At 46.9% G+C, this 26,630-nt stretch overlaps 1 protein-coding gene across 1 annotated transcript in view; it reads left to right on the forward strand.

Annotated features, from left to right (window-relative positions):
• The first annotated feature begins 5,336 nt into the window (after positions 1 to 5,336).
• Nipa1 (non imprinted in Prader-Willi/Angelman syndrome 1) overlaps positions 5,337 to 26,630 on the forward strand; it is a 48,675-nt gene continuing 27,381 nt past the window's right edge. Inside the window, exon 1 of the mRNA XM_004644446.2 lies at positions 5,337 to 5,510. Within this exon, the coding sequence (XP_004644503.1) occupies positions 5,351 to 5,510 (160 nt within the window). The 5' untranslated portion in view covers positions 5,337 to 5,350. The remainder of the gene's footprint in view (positions 5,511 to 26,630) is intronic.

Raw genomic sequence — 26,630 nt, forward strand, 5'->3', positions numbered from 1 at the left:
CTCTTGAAAGTCATTTTGTGAAAAATGCACTAAACAGCAGGAGTGGAGATCCTGTTCCACTCTTTCTATCCTGAGTCTTAATTGACCTTGGAAGGCTAGGGCCAAAATGTTGGCTTTCCTTGCAGCCCTCCTTTTTCTCTAATTTTGGAGACCTCTGAATCTTAAACATGGATAATCTCACTGTGCTACTAGCTTGTTCATTTAATTTAGCCCTGGTGTTATAGTTAATGGGCTGAAAATAGTCAAAGTCTTTCTAAAATGCTTGCCCAGACTGGGCTTTGACTGAATAACCTCTTGCCTTCACCTCCCAAAGGGCTGAGATCATAGGCCTCCTATCTTAGCCTGGCTTCCTGGGGAGGAGGACCCAGGACAGAGGGAGCTAGACAAAGATCAGAGGCTTCCTGAAGCCATTCTCAGAAGTGACACCCATCACTTTTTTTTTTTTTCCAGAACTGGAGATTGAATTTAGGCCCTTGTGCTTGCCAGGGGAAGCGCTTACTCTACTGAGCCATCTCCCCGGCCCCACATTTTTGTTCTCTTATACTTCTAAAAGCCAGATTTGGTTTTGTGGGGTGTGTGTGTGTGTGTGTGTGTGTGTGTGTGTGTGTGTGTTTGAGACAGGGTTTCACTATGCAGTTCAGGCTGCCCTTGAACTTGCAACAATCCTCCTGCCTCGGCCTCCCTAGTGCTGGGATTACAGGCATGAACCACTATGCCCAGCCAGAAGAGCCAGACTCTTGCCAGGTGTGGTGGCACGTATCTGGAGTTCCATCGCTAGAGGGTGACAGCACTGGCCTCAGTTACACAGCAAGACTGTCTCAAAACAAACAAACAAACAAACAAACAAACCAAACTCAGGCTGGAAGGACATGGAGCCCCACTCTTGTGGTAAGCCACACTGGGTTAAAACTGTGCTCAGAATCAGCCGGGGCTGAAAATGCCACCCGTGTCCAGTCCAGCGCCGGCCCAGGTCTGCCTGCCTTCCCTGTCCCACAACGTGGGCAAGGACACCTCTCAGCACGGGTACACATGGCCACAGTCTGAGGTACAAAAAGGGTCCCTGGGACAGAGCTGAACCTCAACTCACGGGCCAGAAGGCTGGGTTGAGACCTGCTACACTCCAAAAATGTAGATCTTGGGAGGAAACTACTCATTCAAAACATGGATTAAAAAGTTCTTTACTGTTTTGGGACTCATTTTTCCTTTTTCTTATTCCTTCTTTCTTTTTACTCTTTTTTCTTCTATTATTTATCTTTTTCTTCTTTTTTTCCTTCTTTTTTTGAGACAGGGTCTCCCTGTGTAGTTCAGGCTAGCTTTGAACTATGTAGCCAGACTGGCCTTAAACTATTCCAGGTGATCTTCCTGCCTCAGCCTCTTGAGTGCTAGGATTACAAGTGTGTACCACCATGCCTGACCCTTTTTTCTATCTTCTATTTTTTTCTTGTTATCTTTATCCAATTTCATAAAATCCTCCTACTCCATAATATAATCTTTGTCTCACTCTTTTATTCTTATCTGTCAAAGCTTAATGTTTCCATTTTTCTCTTACATTCTCCCATTTCCAAGCCCGTATATCTTTAACAGGATAATCATTAAGCACTATTACTCTTTACATAGTGACGTCTATGTTACTACTGCTGAATTTCTTTTTTCTTTCTTTTTTTTTTTTTTCAGTATAGATTGAACTCAGGACCCCATGCTTGCCAGGCAGGTGCTTATTCTAGTGAGCTATGTCCCTGGCCCTACTATTGAATTCTTTTCTGTCGTTAGTGGAGGTGTAGTTATTGCATTTAGTAATTGATTTGTCTTAAGGTTTATACTATAATTGTACATATCTAAGGATAAGAGCAGTACTTTATTTGTTCTTATGCTATATCAATATCCAGTTTTGTTTTGGACAACATTACTGTCACTGAGTTACTTGACATTGCCAGGGTTGCATAATTGTTGATATGAATGGATTTTCTTTGTATGACAAACCCTGGAATATCTTTGTGATACTAACAATAGTGCCACAAGCCAGGTGTGGGGGCACACCCCTGCTATCCCAGCACTTGGGAGGTAAGGCAGGAGGATCACTCCGAGTTTGAACTCAGCCTGGGCTACACAGTGAGTTCAAGGCAGGTCTGAACTGCACAGTGAAACCCAATCTCAAACAACACACAGACAAAGGACAACAAAAAAAACTAATACTGTCATGCCTGGAGTAAACAGTGAAGCCCTGGGTTCAGTCCCTAGTACCACCAAACAATAACAATAGCAAAACATCATTTATGTTTTTTTTAAAATTTATTTTATTTTAATTTGTGTGTGTGTGTGTGTGTGTGTGTGTGTGGCCAGCTCAGCCCACCAGGGGGCGGGCTGGCTGGCAAGTGGTGCTGGGGGATTGAACCACGGTCCCTGTGCTTTGCTAAGCTTGTTCTAAGTAGGTGCTTTAGACCACTGAGCCATCTCACCAGCCCCAACATCATTTATGTTTTAAAAATATAGTTTTTTTAAAAAGCAACCACTTCATAGATACTAGGTTTTTTGTTTTGTTTTGAGAACCGGGGATTGAACTCAGGCCCTTGCACTTGCCAGGGAAGCGCTTATTACACTGAGCCAGCTCCCCGGCCCTTCACAGATACTAGGATGGCTGCTTTAAAACAATAAAGCTGGGAAATACCAAGTGTTGGTGGGAATGTGAATGAACAGGAGGCTTCCACACTGGGTGAGCGTGCAGAACGCGTGCTGTGGAAAGCCTGGCCACGCTTCAGGACGCTGCACACGATCCCCACAGGACCTGGCAAGTCCACCTCCAGGTGTGTGTCCCAAAGGACTTAAATGGAGGCCCAAGCATAGACTTTCACACCAGTGTTTACGGCAGCATTAGCCACAGCAGCCCAAAGGTGGGCACAGCCCGTGCATCAGACAAACAAAAAGACCAAATGTTGCCTATTCTTATCAGAGACTATGACTCAACTGTGAAAAGGAATGAAGTTCTGACACCCGTCACCCCATGGACAGATCTTGACAGTGTGCTGCTAAGTGAGATCAGCAGTCACAAAGGGTGGTTATCACGTGATTCTTCCCCCATGGTGTACCTAGAATGGGCAAGTTCCTAGAGAAGGAGGGCGGACGCCAGGTCACACAGGACAGGGACGGAGGGCAGATTTTAGGGCATATGTTCATGCTCCTACAACGTAAGAAGCAATAAATAGATTTACTCAGGATCAAAGTTTTCATACGTGAATAGTACTTTTTTATTTTTATGTTTTTTTAGACAGGTTCTTGCAATGTGTCTAGGCTGGCCTTAACTCGCTAGATAGCCCAGGGTGGCTGGCCTTGACCTCCCAGTGATCCTCCTGCCTCAGCCTCTCAAGAGCTTACAGAAGTTGGTCACCATACCCGGCCAATAGTCTGATTTTATTTTATTTTTTTTAATAGTCTGATTTTATATTGCTTCATAAAATAATGCTGGCCAGACATGCAAAAGTATTGTAGTATTTTCAAAATTGATGAAAATGTCACAGCATCATTTATAATAGAAGTAAAAAGTGGTAAGAACCTAACAGCCACCAATAGCTGAATGCTTAGAGAAGTAATTTATGCCAAAAATATAGTCATTAAAATAATCACAACTATGAAAAACATAGAACTTGACTATAATAGTGCATTAAATAAAAGGGAAATCTTGTGTATTATAATTGGAAACATAAAAGTACATACATCATATAGGAAAATAGTAATGAGTTGTATGATTTAGGTTTTTTTTTTTTTTCGGAACTGGGGATTGAACTCAGACCCTCACGCTTGCCAGGAAAGCGTTTATCCTACTGAGCCACCTCCCAGCCCCTTGATTTAGTAGTTTTAAAGGCCCCTTTTTCTGTTTTTTAGGTCTCCGTTATATTTTATTAAAAATTAAAAGGAGCTGGGTCAGCAAGATAGCTCAGCAGCCTAAGCACCTGCTTGGCAAGAGCAGGGGACCTGGGTTCTATTCCTAGAACCACATGCTGCACCAGCCATGCACCAAACATGCTGAGCCGGCCACCAAGACTGGGTGTGGTGGCACACACCTGTAAACCCAGCACTGGGGAGTCTGAAAACAGGAAGATCACAAGTCGGAGCTGCATAGTGAGACCCTGTACAAAATACAAAAAAAAAAAAAAGAAGAAAAGAAAAGAAAGAAAACAAAACAAAAATTAAAGGGAGCCAAGCCTGGTGGCACACACCTGTAATCCTGAGACTCTAGAGGTTCGAGGCCAGCCTGGGCTAGGAGTGAGTTCAAGGATAGCTTCAACTACAAATTGAGATCTGCTCTCGAAAAGATACAGAAAACCACAATGCAAACTAAAACAACAAACAAAATAAGAAAAAGTGAGCCAGGTGTGATGCTGTACACTTCTGGGAGGCTGAGGCTGGAGGATTACAAGTTGGAGCCCAACCTGAGAATTTAGGGACTTAAGGCGGTCCAGTTTCAAAAGTAAAAAGAACTGGGGCCGCTGAGTTGGCGCCTGCTTAGGCAAGCGTGGGGACCTCGCTCTGTTCAGTCCCTGGCACCACGTGCTGCGCCAGCCCCGCCCCGAGAGGGCTGAGCAGGCCACCAAGACCGGGCGTGGTGGCACACGCCTGTAATGCCAGTGCTGCAGAGGCTGGAAGCAGTAGGCTCACCACGAGTCTGAGCCGCGTTGTGAGACCCTGCAACAACCAAATATATTTTTAAAATAAAATAAAATAAAAAGAACTGCAGATTTAGCTCAGTGCAAAGACCCTGATTTCAAACCCCCATTGCCACCCAGGAGCGAAAGAAGAGGAGAGCAAGTCCAGAGTGGGAGAGGGGAGGAAGGAGAAGGGGCGAAAGAGTAGTAATCCGATGCTGCACTTGCAGGATTCCCGCTCCCGAATTCGGATTGCGCGGGCTCCGGCTTGCAGTTCCCGGCTGAGCAGGCCGCACCAGGGCGCCGCCGCCTGGGAGGGGAAATCCGCGGGGCGCTGTCTCTCGGTTAGAGGCTCTGCTTTATCTAATTCCCGCGAGCCCTGCGCCCCAGACCCCGGGCTCCAGACCCAGGCCTGGTCTGCAGCGCCAAAAGCCCCTCTGCTGTCGCCAGAGTCCACGGAGACGCGGCGCTAAGGACGCAGCCTCGCCGCAGGACCCCAGAACCCGCCCCCGAGGCCCGCCCCGTCCCCTCAGGCCCCGCCCTGCCCCGAGACTCGCCCTCCCAGGCCCCGCCCCTCGCGCACAGGCCCCGCCCCTCGCGCACAGGCCCCCGCCCCAAAGGCGTAACCCTCCCTCTCAGGCCCCGCCCCCGGTGGGTTCCCGCCCCCTACAGGGCGCGGCGCGCAGGCGCAGGCGCGAGGGCGCGCGGGCGGCATGGGGACTGCAGCGGCTGCGGCGGCGGCCGGGGAGGGGGCGCGCAGCCCGAGCCCCGCGGCGGTGTCTCTCGGCCTCGGCGTGGCTGTCGTGTCGAGTCTGGTGAACGGGTCCACGTTCGTACTGCAGAAGAAGGGCATCGTGCGCGCCAAGCGGCGAGGTAGGGCTGCGGGCCCGGCGGGGGCGGCCGCGGAGGCTCGGTCCTCGCGGCGCCGCGGTCCTGGCCTGCCCGGGCCGGAGGCCTCGTCACGCCCGGCGTCAGCACCCTGGGCCGGGCCCCGTCCTGGCGCGGCGAGCGCCTGCTCCCCGGCCGCCTCTGCGCCCGGGCTCTGGATGGAGGCCTTTCTGGGTTAGACCCGCACGGTCCTCAGGCTGGAGCAGAGTTCAGCAGAAACCCCGCGGTGGGCCTGCCGCCGCCACGTTCCTCGCAGCGCGGCGGAGCTGAGCGGGGTCGGTGTGCTGGGGCAGAGATGAACGTCGCGCTGGAGGGGCCGGGACGCTTCTGCGTAGCGGTCGTGATATCTGGAGGCTGCTATTAGGAGCTCTGGAGAGGAGCTGGCCGCAGGTCGCGGTGCTAGGGGGAAGTAAACCTTTTTAATGGTGCAGATTCCAGAACACCGGTGAAGCGTTCTCTGCTGGTGGCGGGAGCTGAGCCAGCAGTGCCTTCGAAAAAGAGAAAACACCCGACAATCTCGAGAGAAAACATTTAAAAGGGGGAGGGGGCTATTTATAGGAAGTTAATTTAAAGTGACAGCATCGCAGTTTTCAGATAAAACCAAGTGTGACTTCCCAAGGCCTCAGAAGTATCTGCAAGACACACGTGTGGGGCACTCACTGCTAGTAACAGCACCGCTCAGGGAGCACCTGTCAGTTTGACAGACCTCAGGACTGGGTGAAATGTGTGTTGGACCCAGAAATAACCCGTGTGGTTTTAGGAAAGTGATAGGAGGAGGGCACTTCCTCTCTGTGATAGCCCCCGAGCCCCATTATCCTATCTGGCCCTGAGAAAAACATGACAGACCATCCCGACCCGATCCCGATGTTGCAGAACATCTTAAGGCTAACCAGTTCTCTGATCAAAGTCTGAAATCTGAGAAACTGTCAAAGCAGGAGGAACCTCTGGGATACATGACACTAACTCTTAAAACATTCAAAGACAACAGAGGGAATCCAAATGTGTCATTTAAGCTCAGCTTATGCATTTAAGGGAACTGGCAACTAGGAAACACGTCAGCCTCTTCAAAAGCATGATGGAGGTGGGGTGTGTCCCAGTGGTATAGCATGTACTGTACTTAACATGTTCAAAGTACAAGGTTCAATCCCCAATACCACATGAAAATTAAACACATGATGGCTGCTGTCATTGACACTCATACACAATCCCTTTATTAAAGTGAAGATGTCTATTCATTAATTGCATGCTTTCTTAATTACCACCAGCAGCTACTGATTCAAGCTAGCTGGGTGTTAACTCATGGAGCTAGAAGGCAGAGTTGTTTTAGTAAGTGTCCCCCTCACCCCAGTACTAGGGTTCAAACTCAGGGCTGCTATGCCACTGATCTGCATTCCTAGCCCTTGTTCTTTTTTTTGGAGACAGACTTACTGAGTTGCTCAGGTAAGACTCAGACTTGTAGTCCTCCTTCCTTAGCTTCTCAGTGCTGTCAAGTCATCTTTTTATTTGTTGAGCAGATACTTAGGAAGCTCTTCTTACATGTCAGGTGTTGAGGACACAGCCAGTTTAAAGGCTGTTGTCCTCAGCTTGGCTGTGAGGGTTTAGATCTAAAATGACCCCCGAAGTCTCACGTGTTCAGAGCTGGGCTTCGGAAGGTGACCGAATCGTGGGCTGCTCTTCTCCTCGATTGACTCATTGTTTGGAGAGCCCAGGCTGAGTGCTACTGGGAAGCTGGGCTGAGCAGCTGTCCTCTGCACAGCCTTCTACACCCTGTTTGCGTGAGGCCGGGAGACTATCTGAACTTGGGCCACATGAACTCCTGGTCCCTTTTTTTAATTAAAAATTTTTTTAAAAATATTGAGGTCTTGCTAAGTTACCCAGGCTGGGCTCACGCTTGCAGTCCTCCTCCCTCAGCCTCTCAGAGGCTGCGACCTCAGATGAGCTGGCTAACCCGGGCTGCGGTGCAGGTGTCAGCACTTGGCTGTTGCTCATACATCTGAGCTGCCGAGTGGATCACTGTGAAGGGAGTGAAATGAAGGGCGAGGAAAGGGGAAAGGAAAACTTTTGTAAATGGGGAGGGCTTGAAGGGAGGGTAAGGGAATGGGAAAAAAACGAAGTTATATCATATACAAATTCTGTGTGAAGAATGCGGTCATTATGGATGTCTAAAGTGTACCAATAAAATCTGAGGGAAAAAAAGTGAGCAGAATGCCAGAGTCATGCTGGGTATGGCGGTGTGTGCCTGTGCTCCCAGAGCTCGGAGGCTGAAGCAGGACTGAAAGTGTGAGTCCAGCCTGGGCAACTGAAAGTGACTTCCCAAGATCCTGTCTCAAAATTTAAAAGCCAAACAAAGGCATGTGGATGTAGCTTAGTACAGAGGGTCTGGGTTCCATCCCCCGTACTGTAAAACAAGCAATGAACCAGACAAGCAAAAATTGTCAAATCAAGTTTTTAACAAAGACTTGAACTCATGATTTCTTACACTAAAAATTGTGTCTCACTGCAGATTTAAACCTTTAATGAATTTCCTGGTGGCAGCGTTTGCAGACGTCCTCCATGTAGGGGGAGCCATGCTCTTGGTGGGAGGTTTGGTGTTTGACTTCCTCTGTAACTGGCTTTCAGTCTCACTTTCTTGAAGACAGTCTCACTGTGCAGCCATGGCTTAACTCAGACTCACAATCCTAGGATCACAGGCATGTGCCACCTCACGTCTTGGGTTTTTTGTTTTGGGATTTGGTAAATAAAATTATTTTCTTTTGGTACACTGTGGGTTGAGCCTAAGACCTCATGTATGCTATGTAAGAACTACTGAGCTACATACAGTCCTAGCCCCTTTTTTATTTTATATTGAGATAGGGTCTCACTAAATTGCCTATGCTGGCCTCAAACTTGAGATCTGTGTCAGCCTCCCAAGTAGCTGGAATTACAGAGGTGCGGCTCTGAACATCACCTGCCCTCAATCAACCTCACTTTTATTTATTTATTTTTCTGAGACAGGGTCTTGCCATATAGTTCAGACTGCATGAACTCACTACTATGTAGCGCAGGCTGGCCTCAGAATTGAGGCCATCCTCCTGCCTGAGCCTCCTGAGTGCCGGGATTGTAGGTGTGTGCCACCAGGCCGGGCTTCAACCTTTTAAAGGACCTTCCCAATAAATCAGGCAGATAAAACTCCTGGAGGCTGGGAGGGTACACTGTTGCACAGCTCGGTGGGGCTGTCTGGCTTCCTGTCCATGTCTTTGACATGTGGGTGGGAGTTAGGCAAGGAGACAGATGTACCCAGGCCCTCCTTAGAGCGTTTGTCACTTGGTATCTCATTGGTCCTAGGACCCTCATAGGTACCACGGTCAGAATATCCGCACCTCAGTTTATGACGATGTGATATTTGCATGGAGCCTAGGGCTGCTTAGACATTCCTAAATCATCTGTATGTAGGTTTTTTCCTCTATATTTAGGGCAGGGTCTACAGGGTCTCGCTATGTAGATCAGACTTTGAGTGATTTTCCTGTTTTCGGCCTCAAATGCTGGGATTACAGGCGCCGCCACTATGCCCAGTCTCAGTCACCTCTCAGCACACCCCGTGGGCGGTCAGGGATCAGCCACTGTGGTCTGCTGAGCTGACCATGTAAATGCCATGTAAATAGCTGTCACACGGTATTACTTAAGGAAACAATAAAAAGGCGGTGGGGGGAAAGGTTTGTACACATTCAGTGCGGTGCTTTCTTTTTGGTTTTGTTTTTTTGAGGGTCTTGCTGTGTAATCCAGGCTGGCCTCAGACTCAGCCTCCTGAGTGTGCCACCATGCCTGGCTTTCTGATGTATTTTTAAAAGTGAATACTGGTCTCCGTCTGCAGTGTGGGGACCTGTGGCTGGAGAGTGAGGCCACACAGGGCAGCTGTGCTGCTGCTGGCCCTCCAGCACTGCAGCCCTGGGAGGCAGGGCCTCCGTAAGAGCCCCACTTGTGGTGGAAATAGCGCGTTCCCAGCCCATTTTGGTCAGCTTTCTGTCACCCTGGAGGGAACCTAAGGTGGACGTGTTGGAAGGAGGAAAGGCTTACTTTGGTGTGCAGTTTAAGAATGGGGGGCCAGGTGGCTTGAGCTGTTGCTTTGGCCTGTGGTAGCAGAGTGCACTGTGGAGTGGTGCAGGCTGTTGGCAGAGGCCTGTTGCCTCATGGTAGGAGGGCAGCTAGAAAGGAGGGGCTGAGGCGCTATAGTCCCTGAGAAGGCCTCCCTCTGGCCTTACTTTTTCTTAGGGGCACCGGCAGGGCTTTAGCACCTCCTGAAAAACTGCAAGCTAGTGTCAGGTCACCATCTGGGTCTTTGGGGGAGTGGCATTCAGCCTCAAAAGGAAGGGAATTCCAGCACAGGTTACAGCGTGGATGAACCTCAAGGGATTATGCTCAGTAAAATAAGCTGATTACAGAAGAAAAGATAGCGTCTGATTCCACTTCTGTAAGACTAAAGTAGTCCGGTTCATAGAGATGGAAAGGAGGATAGTGGTGATGAAGAGCGGGTGGGGAATGGGAACTGAGTGCTCTGGAGACGGCCATGGTTTTGGTACCAGGAATTGAACTGAGGACCTTGCGCTCCCCAGGCAGGCGCTTGTGCCACTGAGCTATATCCCCAGCCCAGGGACAGTTTTATCTGGCAAGTCTGCACAGCTCCAGAGATGGATGGTGGCGATGATCGCATATGGTGTGAATGCTCTTAATACCACTGAGCTGTGCATCTAAAAATGGTCAATTTTGTGTATATTTTACCAAAATAAGAAAAATTCCTTGGCTTTCATAGTGTTCCTCCTAAGAGGTACACCACCCAGAGTGCAGTCCTGTGTATGTTGTCACACTCAAAAGAGGGATGAGTTGTCCCCAATGAGTGTAAGCTAGGGCGCATTTCTAGGTGCCAGGAGATTCAGTGGTGGCAGGGTGAGTCCAAGTCCAGGACAGGCGTGAGCGTTCTCACTGCCTTTCCCGTTCCTCCCTTGTTCCTGACCCTCAGGCGCACACTAGCCAGGCAGCCAAGAGCTAGAGATGGAGGGCCAGTGGGTTCTGCGGCTTCTGCGGCTTCTGTGGACCTTCTAGACCCTGGCAGGTGGGGCTGCGGCCTGCTCTGTGTTTCCTTAGCACCTGTCTCCTGACACCTGTGGGTGGTAGTTTGCTCGCTTGCATTTCCTCTGGATCTCAGCTCCTAAAAAGCAGGGCACGTATTCTGTCCGTAGAGAGGCATGAGGTAGGTGCTCGGCAGTGGTGTCCAGCCCGCGCAACCTGTGCTGTTTGCATGTGTGCAAGTGCTTGCGCGTGGGAACACCAGTCTTTGTATTGTATGAAAGGATTTCAAGACTGTCTTTAGGTTGCCAGAGCTGACCTCATTTACTGTAGCCTCTACTAGGTAACGGAATCCAGAGTTTTCACTAGATCTGAAAATTTCTTGTCTGACCCGTAGCAAACCTTGAGGAAAGACCATGGGGAAAGAATATGTTACGAACCCAGTGAGAGTGACGAGGGCTGAGACAGCGCTGCAGCTTCTCTCTGGCTTGCTTGACACTTTCCCTTAGAAGGAGTGACAGGATGGGGCTGGAAAGATGGCTCAGTGGTCTAAAGCACCTACTTGGAACAAGCTTGGCAAAGCACAGGGACCACGGTTCGATCCCCCAGCACCACATGCCAGCCAGCCGCGCCCCCTGGTGGGCTGAGCTGGCCACACACACACACACACACACACACTAAATAAATGTTAAAAAAAAATAAAGTTTAGAAGGAGTGACAGGAGGCTGCTGCTTACCGAAGACCCATGGCGTGGTACTTCACGCTCTTGCCGTGCTTCTGGGGGTTGACTCTGCTCAGCTGGCCTTGTCTGTGCTCTCTGCAGTTGGCATCAGTTTATCTTTTAGAGTGAGGATCTGGTTCATCCCCTTGCATTACAGTGAGTGGCCCATCTCTGAGCCATTTGCACTTAGAAATGAGACAGGACCTGTTGAGCCCATGCTGTGAGCCCACTTTCTGTCCTGAACTTGTGCTTCAGCATGTCCAGAGCACCCCAAGCCCGCACGCTGTTGTTACAGATTCTTTGGGATGGCTGCATGCATGTTTTCCTTTCAAAAGGCCAATGGTGATTTCCAGTTTCCTTGCTATTCTTGTGTGTAAGTCTTGGAAAGTTGATTTCTTTTGGAAAAGTGACTGTTCTAACAAACGGTACATACACATTGCTGTTAGTCACCTTTCCATCACTGTGGCAGTTACTGAGATATCAGTTTCTAGAGGGGAGGGCTGTTTGGTCCTTCCAGTTTCAGAGGAGATGTGAGTGTCTCTTGAGGGGCACGGCCTGGGAACCTGTCGGAGCCCCTTGCCTCCTGGGGTGCTGCAGCAGCACTGCCTTGCCCTGGGTACGGGCCCAAGCTCCTGCACCTCGGGACAGATGAGACCCAGATAATAGCAGCTGCCCTGTGGTCTTCAAGGAGTAGTGTGTCTGCTTTCATGCTCCTCGCCACGTGAAAGAATGACGCTCCTGTTTGGGTGCACTGAAGGACGTCTATTGGAGACAGTGTTCCCACTACTTGGCGTTTCTGTGCTGCAGTCCTGTGTACGTGACTTCACGTCCACGGAACACTGGTAAAGGTGTCGTGGCAGCGGGAGACCACTGCCACTCTGGCCTCTCTGCCACCAGTGGGGCTGCTGAGGGTCTCAGCAGGGAGGAGGAGGCCGCTCGGGACGCAGACAGCGTGTCTGCAGAGTCCTTGTGTGTCTGTTTCCACCGGGACTGCTCAGTGATGGTTCTTGGTGAATACTTGACAGGCGGATAAAGAAACAGCACGTCTGTTGCTCTGAACTGCTCTGGAAGAATTCAGGAGAGGAAGGCGCGTTTGTTAATATATACTGGACTTGTATTTGAAATACGGAATGTCGTTTTCCATAGAAGCTGTGATGTAAAGATAGAGCTGCTTGTGTTAGGGTCGTCATGGTGTAGGCTAACCTAGACATTTAACTACTTTTTAAATTTACGGACCGCTTTCCTCAGGTCAAAGGCTGTTCACATTCAGTGCGTATTTCCCTGAGTGTGCAGTAAAGCCCCCGTCTGTGATGGCATCCACCTTCAAGAAACTTCACTTCTGCCACTGGGGCGCTCACCTCGTACGTACACGTCCTGGTTCCATTTCCAGCACTTAAGAAAAATAGCCATTCATTGTGTAGAAATTTTTAAAAATATTAATGTATTATTAATAAGCTGCACATGTAAGAGAGGTAAAATTTGCTATAATTTGGTAGGTAAGTATGCTTGGGTAACCAAGACTGCACAAAGAGGCAGAGTGTCGTCATGGCCCTGGAATACCTTTTTCCTCCTGTCTTCTCTACACAAGGCTGCTCATTCCTGAAACCCATCTGCAGACTTTATTTATTTATTTATTTTTGGCGGAACCAGGGATTGAACTCAGGCCCTTGCGCTTGCCAGGGAAGCGCTTATTCTACTGAGCCATCTCCCCGGCCCCTCATCTGCGTACTTTTAGTCAAAGCGTGTTACTGAAACTTGCTGAGCGTGGTTTGAAGACTCCTGAGGGTGCGTGCTGTCAGTAGTATGTTCCTTATTATTACTTGGAATGCTGATGCCCTGTGTCAGGAAGTCTAGAAACTTAACAAAGTCAGCAGTTCTGCTTCCTCAGGTATAGAGGACATGCTCATTGCTCTAGGCTGTCATTCATTGTGTCAACTAGAGAAGTTCAGAAGTTTAAGTGACTCAGTGGAGCCAGGATCCTGACTTGGTAAGCATCTTAATCCTGTGCAAGAGGAGGGCGCAGAGATGGTGTGAGTGCTACACCTACCTAAGGGCCCGTAGCCTGCTTACAGTGTGCCTGCCTACAACCTAAGGAGGAGAAGAGGCCTGCTCTCTTCTCTTTTTGCTCTGGTTGCTTTTCTGTCTTCTGCCATCATAAAAGCTTGCCTCTATGCCAAGACACCTTACCTTGGAGCCAAGCTGGTGTGGACTGAAACTCTACGAACAGTGCGCTAAGTAAACCTTTCCGTCCTTAATTCTGGGCGCCAGGTATTTTGTCTTAGCAACAAGAGAAAAGTAACCAAAATATTACTGAACAGTGTTCTTTTGTTTGAAAATACCACCGTTTGTTTATCCATTTTTTTTTTTTTTTTTGGCGGAACCAGGGATTGAACTCAGGCCCTTGCGCTTGCCAGGGAAGCGCTTATTCCACTGAGCCAGCTCCCCGGCTCTGTTTATCCATTCTTGAGTTGATGAATGTTTTGTTTCCATATTTGTGCTGTATGAACAAACCTATAATGAACATACTAATGCACTTAAGTTTTTTTATTTGTGGTACTAGGGATCAAGCCCAGTAAGCACCCACACGTATTGGTGAGTGGTCTGTTGCTGAGCTCCCCTCCCGTCTAGTCTAGCCTCCCATGCTTTCTTGAGCTTGCTGATTTCATTCCGTTGGGTGACTACCTTGAAGTCACAATGCTGAATTATGGGATAAGTACGTGGTTAAATTTGAAGGAGCTGCTAATATTTTCCTACTACAGTTGTGCCAGTTTTTGCTCTCATCAGCAAAAAATGTTTCAGTCGTATATTCTTTCCAACTTTTGGTGTTATCTGTCATTTTAGTGATCTAGCAAGCATACAGTAATGCTGTATGTCATTGTGATTTGAAGTTAAATTTCCCTGGTACACATTAGTAACGTGTTATGGTTTGTGTATGTGTGTCCCCCCAAAGCCTCGTGCAGTCTGTGCCATAGTTTGTGATCAGTTACTGTGGTGTGGCTGCTGCACCTGCCCTGGGGCAGGTAATTGCATTACCATGTAAGGAGGGGAGAGAGGCCCGCTAGCTGCCTGAGCTGAGGGCACTTTTTTGCTTCTTGCCACTGCCATGAAAGGTTGCTCTCGGCCCTGTGCCACTGTGCTTTGGAGCCAGCTGAGTATGAACTGAAACCTCCAGTAACTGTGAGCTTAATAAACCTTTCTTTCCTTCATTTTAAGTGTCAGGTATTTGTCCCAGCAAGAAGAGTAACTGAGACATACCTGCATGTTCAGAAGTTTACTGGCCTTTTTTTTTTTTTTTTTCTTTGCAGTACCAGGGATTGAACTCAGGCCCTTGCACTTGCCAGGCAAGCACTTATTCTACTGAACCATCTCCCTGGCCCAAAGAATTATTGTTATTTTTTATTTTATTATTATTTTTTTTTGGCAGAACCTGGAATTGAACTCAGGCCCTTGGGCTTGCCTGGCAAGTGCTCATTCTACTGAGCTATCTCCCCGGTCCCTTTACTGGCCATTTGTATATGCTGTTCTATGATGTTTTTTCAAGGCTCTTCCTATATTTTACTGAGATACCTTTTTATTATTGACTTGTAGGGTATATACATTGCACACATTTCTATCTACGTATTACATAATTTTTTTTTTTTTTTTTTTTTACAACCAGGGATTGAACTCAGGCCTGTGCACTTGCCAGGGAAGTGCTTATTCCACTGAGCCATCTCCCCGGCCCTGCTACGTATTATATAAGCACACACATATACTTACATACATATTTGGAGTCAAGGCTTTTGTGAAGTATGACAATTACAAATCTTTTCTCTGTGGATTGCTCCCTTTTTGATACAGGGTCTTACTGTGTGGTCCAGGCTGGTCTTGAACTCATGGCAATTCTGCTTTAGCCTCCTGAGTACTGAGTTTACAGGTGTGCACTGTCACACTTGCCGGCCATGTCTTTTTTGTGTGTGTTACCTTTTGAACAGAAATGTTTACTTTTGATAAATTCTGATTTATCTTATTTTTAAAAATGTGGTTGGCACTTTTGACTTTTGCTGAAGAAACCTTATTTTTCCAAAGATCATAATAGCATCATCCTGTTTTCTTCTCTGATCTTTATAGCTTTAACCTTTACTTTTAGGTCCAAAAGACATCTTGAGTTTACTTGTGAGTGGTCTGAAGAATGAGTCAACCTTTGGTAATTTCTCTCTTGATGCCCTGTGTCCAAGAGGCCCCTGCTGTGCTGGTGCTCGGTCTGTGTCGGACTGCGCACACAGAATTTATTTCTATACTCTCCCTTGACTCTGTGTGTCCACTAATTAGGCCATAAGCTAGGACCACACTGTTCTTTTTTTAAAAAATATATTTAGTACAGGATCTGCAGAGTCTCACTACACAGATTGGACTCGTATGATTCTCCTGTTTTCAGCCTCCCAAACACTGGGATTACAGGCATGTGCTACCACACCCAGGCTCAGTCGCCATCTCAGAGTGCCCTGTGGGCGGGCCAGCATGGCATGCAGGGGATTGAACCTAGGTCCCTGTGCCTGCCTAAGCAGGTGCTTTAGTCCGCTGAGCTATCTGGCTGCCCACTGTCCTGGCTTTATAGTTCCATACTAAACCTTAAGATCAGACAGTATGATTCCTGCAAATATGTCCTTTTTCAAAATGGCTGAACCATTTCTTTAGGGAGATTAATTGTATGTATTTAGGAGTGAACATATAAAGGAACTCCCAAGTTGGTGGATACCAGTGTTCACATTCGTGGTAGGTAATTCCTTCATCCAGCTGTGCTGGTCAGGAAACATGGTTTCTTGATTTCTGGTCCTTTATAAATATGGTGTTAAAACAATGTAATATCTTTGTGCATTTTGCCGTTAAGGCATTCACTTATGCAGGACATGGCCATCTGCCGTCTTCACTGTTGGCGTTTGCTTGTTGGTGGTAGGTGCACAGGTGCATGAGGGGCTTTTTCTGCGCTGTAATGAGAAAGTGACTGCCTGCGTTTCTACGCTAGAAAGCTGCACTGTAAAGACCTCTCTGTATGCATGAATAACCAAGCAAGAGGGCTTAGAAGCCATGAGGCCGAGTGCACATCCCTGCCGAGCGACAGAAGTCTCTCTTGTGTTTGCACAGATACTTGTCTGAGAGTCCAGTTGTTTCAGACAGCTGTGCAGGCTTCAGCAGCCGGGATTTCCAGAGAGAAGAAGCTCCCAGAGCTTGCTGTGCTGTTTCCACGCCAGGGTGGAGGGCGAGCATAAGAAGGCAGGGGCAGGGCTCAGCAGTGCTGGGCTGCGGCTCCCCGGGCCTGCGAGCCAGAGGAGCGGGGCAGCGGGGCAGTCCTCAGCAGGCACCTCGGAGGGTGCCAGTGGAGTGACTGGGGGTGGAGGGTGAGTGTAAGAAGGCAGGCAGCAGGGCTCAGCAGTGCCGGGCTGTGGCTCCCCGGGCCTGCGAGCCAGAGGAGCGGGGCAGCAGGGCAGCGGGGGCAGTCCTCAGCAGGCACCTCGGAGGGTGCCAGTGGAGTGACTGGGGCTCTGCTGCTAGTGACCTGGGACTAAGCCTTTGACACACAGGCCTTTTGGGGACCTTGGAACTGTAGTTCATGGAAACTAGGGAGGAACTTGGGGAATTAACTAGTAAATAAGACTCAATGCACTAACAAAAACCCAGAGTTGTAGAAGAAATCAGGAGCGCCATGAGGATGGGACAGAACAAGACCCAAAATGCCAGCACCGATGGAGATAGATGACACAGCACTTCTAGGAAAGCAACTACGAATGACAATATTTTATTTTATTTTATTGGTGGATGGATGGATTGATTGATTTCTGGTGCCTGGACTCAAGCTCTGGAGCTTGTGTTTGCCAGGCAGGTGCTGTACATCTGAGCTATATCTGTGGCCCAAATGACAATATTTGGAAAAGTAAAAATCTCAAACCAGAAGTTTAATTATCCACCTTAAGAAACTAGAAAGAAAAACAGCAAACAAAACCCAAGGGAAGGGGCCGGGGGTATAGCTCAGTAGAATAAGTGCTTACCTGGCAAGCACAGTGTCCTGAGTTCAATCCCTGGTACAAAAAAAAAAAACCCAAAAAACCACCAAGGCAAATTAGAAACACTAGCACAGTAGTAAATGAGATAGAATTAGAAAATCATCAAAACCAAGCATTGGTTCTTTGAAAAGAACATTAAAAATCACAGACTTTTTTCTGTACTGACCAAGCAAAGAAGACTCAGGTTATGCTCTGTGCCCAAAAGACAGTTTGTAGAGCTTTTATTTTTTAACGCTTTATTCATTACTGGTGGCAGTTTTGCTAGGTGCCTGGGCCCCAGAGCTGTTCACAACAGTACCCTGGCTGTGGATCTCGTCCTCTGGTTCAGCATGCCTTTCTCGGCAGGTACAGAGACATTCTTTTAAATGGCCACTTAGTGATAAGCATATGCAAAGTATAGGACAGTATAATACCAGGAAAAGAAGAAAGACATCCACTCTGTGCCAGTAGCTGCTACATGTTCTGCAGGGCCCACTATGGTGCGTGCCCAGGCTCACTGCGTTTCCCAGCACGTGGGCAGTCTGGGCTGCATTTGCACTGGATGCAGTCACCAGGGCAGCAGCGTCAAGCCCCGATGTTCTGCTGGAGCCTGGCAGCAGAGGCATGGCACAGGTGAGGGCTCCACAGCACTGGTAGTGGGCAGGTGGCATAGGACTGGGCCCCAGGGCACCTCACAGTGCTCCAGGTGGTGCAGGCATTCCCAGAGGCATTGTACTAGGGGGCACAGGGGAGCAGTCCTCAGGCCTTGGCTGGTGTGGTGGCACGTGCCTATGACCTGGCATTCACGAGGCCAAGGAAGAAGGTTTGGAAATTTGAGTGCAGCCTGAGCAACTTAGGTGACTTAGTGAGACTCTCCCAAATAAGGAAAGGGCTTGGGGTGTAGTTCTTGTGCTACCAAAAAAAATTTTACAGACTCCAGTCTGGTGCTGTTTTCCAGTCAGTGGTCATTTTTACCAAATGTGCTGTTGCTTGGCAACATGGCTGTCAGCTTTCTAGAGCTAGAAGAGTGAACCCAGTTAGGTCCCAGTAGAAAGACAGGAGCTGCATTCTTGACCTACGACAGTCTGTATTCAGATCTTGCTAGTTACCCCAGTACTGTCCCTAATGCAACCTCTTCATTGCATCCCAAGTTGATTTCCAGATCTCGCCTCTCGATTCCATTCATCCCAAGGCTCTGGCCTTCCTTTGTCTTGGTGGCCCTTGTGTTTTCTACAGAGCGTTCAGGCCAGCAGGGTGTGGCTTGCCTGATGTTTCTGCATGATGAGTTCTGAGCTCTGCCTCTGGCAGAAAGTGGCATGTTGTATGTTATGGGTTGGTGCCGAAAGAAATGACGAGAAGACCTGACAAATATAGCTTTAGAGGTCTCACTGAGATTAGTCTCTCTCCAAGTGAGCCCAGAGCCTCAGAAGCATCTCACTTTTATTGAGGAGTAAGGGCAGACTAAGGAATGTGCATAATTATCTAAATGAATACCAACTACTATCTCTATTAACTTCCACCATTTGCCTAACACTAGGCTCACCCAAATGCTAGCCAATAACATCCCAAGCAAGGGATCAAAGGACAGCACCAGCAGGAGAAGCTGTTAGCTGCTGCTTTGGGTCCCAGCTTTCTGGGAATTTGCAAACAGACAGCAACCCTCCTCAGGCTCAGTCCAGTGTTCCCTACTCTCTTGGGACATCAGGCTTTTGTCTTAAAACTTTGTCTCTACAGTGGCAGTTGCCTTATGCTGTGCCTCCCAGCATGCCCCTCAGGAGGTGTGTGGTGCCACCTGTGCTCACTGGCATTGTTGGCTTTCACCACATGGCTAAGCAGCTGTCTGCCAGGCCTTGCCAGTGTAAAGGTGACTTCTCTTTGGGACCCACTTTTGTGGAAAGCCTGAGGAGGTGATTCGTGGCGGCCATGACGAGCCTGCTCCCAGCAGCAGCGGGTCAGTGTGGGGCCTGCCTGTAGTCTCGTTCCCTGTGGCACTGTCAGGTGGGGACGTTCTCACCCACCGTGCCTCCTTCGCACTCATCACTTGTTTTTCTCTTTTTGCACGACAGGATTGAATAGGGGTGGGCCGGTGAGCTAGCTCAGCAGTCCAGAGCGCCTGCTTCGGCCAGCTTGGGCAAGTGTTTAGGGACTGCGGTTCGATCCCCAGCATCATATGCCAGTGCCGTGCCAGCCCCGCCCCCAGGGCAGGCTGAGCCGGCCACACACACACACACACACACATACACACAAAAGAATAGTTAGGATTGAGCTAGGGCTTTCACACTGAGCTACAGTGCAGGTCCCTCTTAATGTTATATTTTTATTTTGTAAAATTAAAACAAATGATTAGTCTTATTGTTATACTTTGATAACATAATCACATTCATCGTAGGGAATTTTTACTATACATATCTTGGCTCTTCTTTTGTCCCCATTCCCCTTCCCTCCCTTCAGTGGTCTTCTCCATATTTACAAAAGCTTTGTTTCAATCTTTCCCACTGTTGTTTCCTTTTCCTTCTCTTTGTTGTCCCGTTTGCCTTCCAGGTCAGACATTTTCTTCCTACTTCCCAATATCTGTCACCCATTGTGGTCCTTATTTTCCCTTTCAGTCTCTCACATCAGAGAAACAATGTGATAAATCAACATGTATCTGATTTATTTAACTTAAAAGTTCAAAATGTGGTCTCCAGGTGTATCCCAGCTGGGCGTGGTGGTGCATGCCTATGAGGCAGGATTGTCATGGTTTTGAGACTTGGCTGGGCTACAAAGTGAGTTAAAGGCTGGTCTGAACTGCTTAGTGAGACCCTGTCTCAAAACAAAACAAAAAAAAAACTAGAAAAAAGGGAGAAGCACATCTGTTTGATACAGGGAACCTCCAAATGATATAGGGGGAAAATGATCTCCCGACCTGACCAGAACGAGTTCATGTTCTCTGAAACTGAAGAATGAATTTTAGGAACAAACAGAGGTTATGAGCAGAATAAATTTATTGAAGGAAAGAAAGGTCCTGTCTGAGAGAGGGACAGGAGGGGGGCCTGAGTGGGTAGTCCCCGGGAAGCTGTCTTCTTCTATAGGGACTTTTATAGAGTAAAATCATGTGGGTCTAAGGTGGAGAAAAGTGGAACTCAGTTCAGTGGGCATGAGGTGGGACAAAACTATGGTCAACCAGTGGGGTTACTGATAGGGTTTAGAGGCAACATCGATGGTGGCAGAGGTGGTGTGCAGCAGAGAAGCAGAAATAGGGGGAGGGAAAGCCTTTAACTCTATACACACGGAGAGGACCAAGGGCAAGAGATGGGCCGATCCTCTGCCCTGAGACAGGGAGCCAGAGACTTTGTGGACATGTTAGGGGTGGAGTTTGAGGGGCGGGTTTATTGACACAGGAGGAGCTGATCGGAGGCTCCCTTGTGTGGGCGGGAAAGGCCAAAGGAAGTTGTACCCGGGGCTGGAGTCAGGAAGGAGGAGGAAGTGGTCACTGGGAGGATAAGCTGTTGTTTCCGGGATTTAGCCATATCTGACGACCACCATGATAATTCAACAATTCATACTAGGGACATAACCTATCGATTACAAGCACCGTTGGTCAGGTAAAATTGATTATGTCCAAGACCAAATGGGGAAGCGAGTCACATGGCAAGCGGGCATGAGTGTAGAACAGGACTTTATCAGGTAGCTGTCCAGTAGTAGTCGGATTAATGATTCTTCCGGCTCCTTCAGGGTGATGATCAGTCTTGGATGCCAATCTTTAGGGAGGTCAGCATTTGTGTGATCTTTGGTCTTTAAGTCTGGCCCAAGGGGGAGCATCCGTCTCCCTCACAATTGCAAGGCATCTCTAGCTTGTCTTCTTTGTTATCTCCTTTGAGGGCCTGGCCCTCTCTGACTGCCTATAATATTTCTCTCTAGTTAGCTGCCCACAACATGTTTACCTAATAATGTCTCAGGTTTATTCTTTGTGGCAAAGTAGTGCTCCGCTGTATATAAAAACCACACTTCCTTTATCTGTTCATCCTTTGGTGGGCATCTAGGCTGTTCCTAAGATTCAGCCATTACAAATTGTGCTGCTATAAACATGGGTGCATGCATATCGCCATGGTATGCTTTCACTTTTTTTTTTTGCGGAAGTGGGGATTGAACTCAGGCCCTCGTGCTTACCAGGCAAGCGCTTATTCTACTGAGCTATATCCCCAGCCCTTTTTAACTGTTTTGAGGAAATACCAAGAAAGGAATAATAGCTGAGCCACGTGGAATTTCTAGTTTTAGTTTTTTGAGGAATCGCTATACTGATTTCCACATTGGTTTTACCAATTCACATTGCCAGCAGCAGTGGGGAAAGGTTCCCTTTCCCCCACATCCCGCTAGCATTTGCTCTTCATTGATTTCTTGATGACAGTCATTCTTTTTGGAGTGAGATGAACTCATATTGTACTATTATTCATTGATTTTGGGGGTGCTGAGGTAGGACCTTGCTGTGTAGTGCGGGGTGGCCTTGAACTCATTATGTTGCCCAGGTTAGTCTCAAACTTGCAGTGGTACTCCTGCCTTAGCCTCCCATGTACTGGGGTTACAGGCGTGCATCATTGTGTCTGGCTCTCAAAGATGTTGGATATTTTTTCTATTTTAAATTTTTCTTTCTGTTTCAATTTCCTGAACCAAGAAATGTCTGTTCCTTTCAGATACCATATTTGGATTGGATCTTTACATTTGGGGAGGGTCTGATTTTTTTTTTTTTTTTTTAGTTCTTTACATATTTTAGATATTAGTCCTTTGTTTGAGGAAAGGAGGTAAATTTTTCCCCCTTTTTGTGGTTTGCCCCTTCACTCTGTTGGTAATTTCTTTGTTATGTAAAGACGTAATATAACATGATCAGTTTTTGGTTCTTTGTAATATTTTCTGTGAAGTTAGGGTTTTGTTCATAGTCTTTGCCTACACCTGTATTTTCAAGAGTTTTACCTATTTTGTCTCCCAGTAGATTAAGTGTTTCTGTTTTGATATTTAGATCTGTGATCCAGTTGAATTTTAGTTTAGTGCATGATGACAGATTTCGTTTAGTTTGATCTTTGGCACATGGAAAGCTTGTTTTTCTAGCACCATTTTTTTTTTTTAAAGAGCAGAGTATATTTATTGGGGGAATAAAGCTTATCTGAGAGAGGGACAGAAGGAGATTGAGTGGGTTGCCAAGGAATCTGTGTTTTCTAGGAATTTTTTTTTCTTTTTTGTATTTAGCACAGGGTCTCACTACACAGATTGGACTCAGTGATCCTCCTGTTTTCAGCCTCCCAAGCACTGGGATTACAGGCATGCGCCACCATGCCCAGTCTCAGTGTGCCCCCAGGCCGGGGCTGGCATGGCATGTGGGGGATTGAACCCTGGTCCCTGCATCTGCCTAAGCAAGCACTTTTTTTTTTTTCTAAGCAAGCACTTTAATCCCCTGAGCTATCTGGCCAGCCCTTTTCTAGGAATTTTTGTAGAGCATAAATTGAGGTATGATGGATCTAAGGTGGAAAACATGGGAACTCATTAGGTGGGCATGAGATGGGATAAAACTATGGTCAACCAGTAAGATTACAAGTATAATTGCTCAGGTAATGTTGATTAAATCAGCATCAAATAGGGAAGTGAGTCTTGTAAGCAAGCGGGCATGAATACAGATGGGCAGGGTTGGGTTATTGACTTTTCCTGGCTTTTTCAAGGTGATTGATACCTATTTAAAATATGAATACTTGATGTCTAACCCAAGGGAAGTATGCCTAGCACTGTTTATTAAGTAGGCCCTCTTTCTTCCAATGAAGATGTTTGGCCCCTTTGTTAAAGATAAGGTTGCTGAATGTGTTTGGAGTTGATTCTGTGTTTCCTATTCTGTTCCACTGATCCTCAGGTCTTTTTTTTCCCCTAGTACCATGTTGAATTCACCACAATAGCTCTGTAGTATAATTTCTCTTTCTTTTTTTCTTTTCTTTCTTTTGGTGCCAGGGATTGAACTCAGGACCTTGCTCTTGCCAGGCTGGGCTCTTAAGCCCCTGAGCTATCTCCCTGGCCCTGACTTGCTTTTGTTGTTGAGTATTGCTTTTATTATTTGAGATCTCTTTTGGTTCCAAATGAATTTTAGGAATGTGTTTTCTAGTTCTGTGAGGTATATGGTTGGCATTTTGGTTAGGATTGCATTAAATCCATATAACAGTTTTGGAAGTATGGCTATTTTTGCTAGATTGGTTCTGCCTAGCTAAGAAAAATAGAAATATTTCCTTTTTTTATATTCTTTTCAATCTCCTTTTTTAGAGTACTATAGTTTTCAATGTACCATTCTTTTCCTTTGTCACATTGATTCTTAAGTATTTCATTTTTCTTTAAACTTTTGCAAAAGGTGGTGGTTGCCTAATTTCAGTGAATGTTATTTGTGTGCAGGAATGCTGTGTGTGTGTGTGTGTGTGTGTGTGCGCGTGTGTGCATGTGCATGCATGTGTATTGACTCTTTGCTGCTACATTACTGAATTTGGTTATTAACTCCAGGAGTCTTTGGGTGGAGTTTTTGCAGTCTTGTATGTAGAGTGTCTTGTAATCTGTAAATAATGATAATTTATCTTCTTCCATTCTTATTCCTTTTATTCCTTTCTCTTGTATAACTGCTTTGGTTAATGTTTTCAGAACTATATTAAGCAGGCGTAGGGGGTATACACCTGTAATCACTGGTAAGCACTTGATTGGGAGGTTGAGGCAGGAGGATCATCATGAGTTCAAGGCAAACCTGGCTACATAGTGAGATTTTTGTTTTGTTTTAAGACAGCATCTCTTCTATTCAGTTCAGGCAGGCCTTGAACTCACTGTGTAGCTCAGGCTGGCCTTGAACTCACTTGTGTAGCCCAAGCTGGCCTCAAACTCATGATACTTCATTCTCAATCTTCTGAGTGCTGGGATTACCCGGGTGTGCCACCATGCCTGGTTCTACAAAGTGAGTTAGTGAGTTTAAGGCCAGCTTGAATTGCATTGTGAGACCCTATTCCCCCTTTCTCCCAAAAAAAACCCCGTATTGAATAGGAGTGGTAATAGTGGACATCTTTGTCTTGTTCCTGATTTTAGAGTGAAAACTTTCAGATTTTGACCATTTAGTATAATGGTGAGTATTGTGTTGTCATAGATGGCTTTTTATCAGAAAGAGATAAAGACCTTCTATTCGAATTTTCAGTAGGGCTTTTATCATGAATGGGTGTTGACCTTTGTCAGATGTCTTTTCTGCATCTGTTGAAGTGATTGTGTGATTTTTGTCTTTGGCTTTGTTGATATGGTGCCTTACATTTATTGATTTGCATATGTTGTACCATCACTGTGTTGTTGGGGTGAATCTTGTTTGGTCATGGTGTATAATCTTCTTGATGATTTGCTGCATTCTGTTTGCAAGTATTTTATTGAGTATTTTTGCATCTACATTCATTAGAGAGATTGTAGAAACTGCCTAATTTCTTCTTTAATTTCATCTGTGACCTGCTGGTTGTTCAAGACAGCATTAGGTAATTCTTACGTGTTTATGTAGTTTTTGTTTTTTCTTTTGCCATTGATTTCCAGTTTCATTGCTCTATGGCCTGATAATATACATGGGATAATTTCAGTTCTTTTGTATTTACTTAAGCATGTTCTATAAGCTAGTATAATATGTAGTCTATTTTGGAGGACATCCACTGTATTGTGGGGTAGAACACTGTGTAGATATATACCAGAGAGAAATGAAGACTGGATTAAAGTAGCCACAGGGGACTCAAGAGCCTTGTCTCTCTCTGAGTGCCCAGCAACAGAAACTTCTCACATATATCGAAGGCTAAACGTGATATGGGGGAAATCAAACTCCCGACCTGAAAGGTATCTGGGAGGAGTTCATGTTCTTTGAAACTGAAGAATGAATTTTAGGAGCAAATGGAGGTTAAGAGCAGAATATTTATTAGGGGAAAGAAAGCTTCTGTCCTAGAGAGGGACAGAAGGGGGGATCTGAGTGGGTTGTCCCCGGGAAATTATCTCTTCCAGGGACTTTTATAGAGTAAAACCATGTGGTGAGGCAGGCCTAAGGTGGAGAACTCGAGAACTCACTTAGGTGGGCATGAGGTAGGACAATGCCACGGTCAACCAATAAGATTACAAGCACCATTGCTCAGGTAAAGTTGATTAAATCCTGGACCAAATGAGGAAGGGAGCCAAGAGACAAGGTCTTTTCCTGTTGGGGCTTGGGTTAGTGACTCTTGCGATGGATCTTTCTTTCTTTCTTTCTTTCTTTCTTTCTTTCTTTCTTTCTTTCTTTTTCCCCCCTTATTTAGGACAGGGTCTACATGGTCTCATTACGTAGATGGGACTCATAGTGATCCGCCTGTGTTCAGCCTCCCAAGAGCTGGGATTACAGGTGCATCACCATGCCCAGTCTCCATCTCAGCACGCCCTGGGGGCGGGGCCAGCAGGGCACACTGGGAATAGAACTGTGGTCCCTTCGCTCTGCCTAGGCAGGTGCTTTAGTCCGGTGAGCTATCAGGCCGGCCCTTTGGGGCTGTTTCAAGGTGATTGATACCTATTTAGAATATCAGCGTGTGATGTCCATCCCTAGGGAAGTATATGGCTGCATTTGTTCATTTTTTTTGTCTTGAGGTTTGGCCCACAGTGGGAGTGTGTGTCTTCCAAAGTGGCAAAGTCACCTTGTCTTCCGTATTGTCTCCTTGAGGGCCTGGCCTTGTCTGACTGCCTGTATTTCTAGCTGAGTTAGCTGCTCACAACAAAAGCAGGCTGAGGAATGCGCGCAGTAAACTTCATGAAAATCAACTATGCACTGATCGGTGAGGTCGCAGGTGCAGGACCGAGGCACAGGCAGTGCTGCCCTAGGGATGCGCTGTTATCTGCAGGCTCGCAGCCAGCTTGCCAGGGTAAGAGGTGACAGGCACCCTTCCTTTGGCCCTGTTCTTTGATCCCTCGGGACAGCAAGCTTTTTGTTAATATCTCCATGATTTTGGGAGATAATTTTGTGGGGTACATTAGTATAAATTGGAGGGGTTTTCTTTAGGGCTTGAAATGTTTCACTCTAAGCTCTCCTTAAGTATTTGTGTTGAGAGGTCAGCTGTGATTCTGATGGGCTTTCATTTATAGGTGATTTGTTTCTTTTCTCTAATGGCTTTTAATAGCATTCTGTTCTTGTGTTGAGTTTCTGGAATCCTGACTACAGTGTACCTTGGACTGGTTTTTATTTGATCATGGATAATGGGAGTAAATATGCCTCACTTATCTTCAAATTCTTATTCCATGCTTGGGAAGGTTTTTTTTTTTTTTTTTTTTGTGGAACTGGGGATTGAACTCAGACCCTTG

Source organism: Octodon degus, unplaced genomic scaffold (genome assembly GCF_000260255.1).
Source record: "Octodon degus isolate 3935 unplaced genomic scaffold, OctDeg1.0 scaffold00199, whole genome shotgun sequence".
In the NCBI taxonomy this organism is placed as follows: Eukaryota; Metazoa; Chordata; class Mammalia; order Rodentia; family Octodontidae; genus Octodon; species Octodon degus.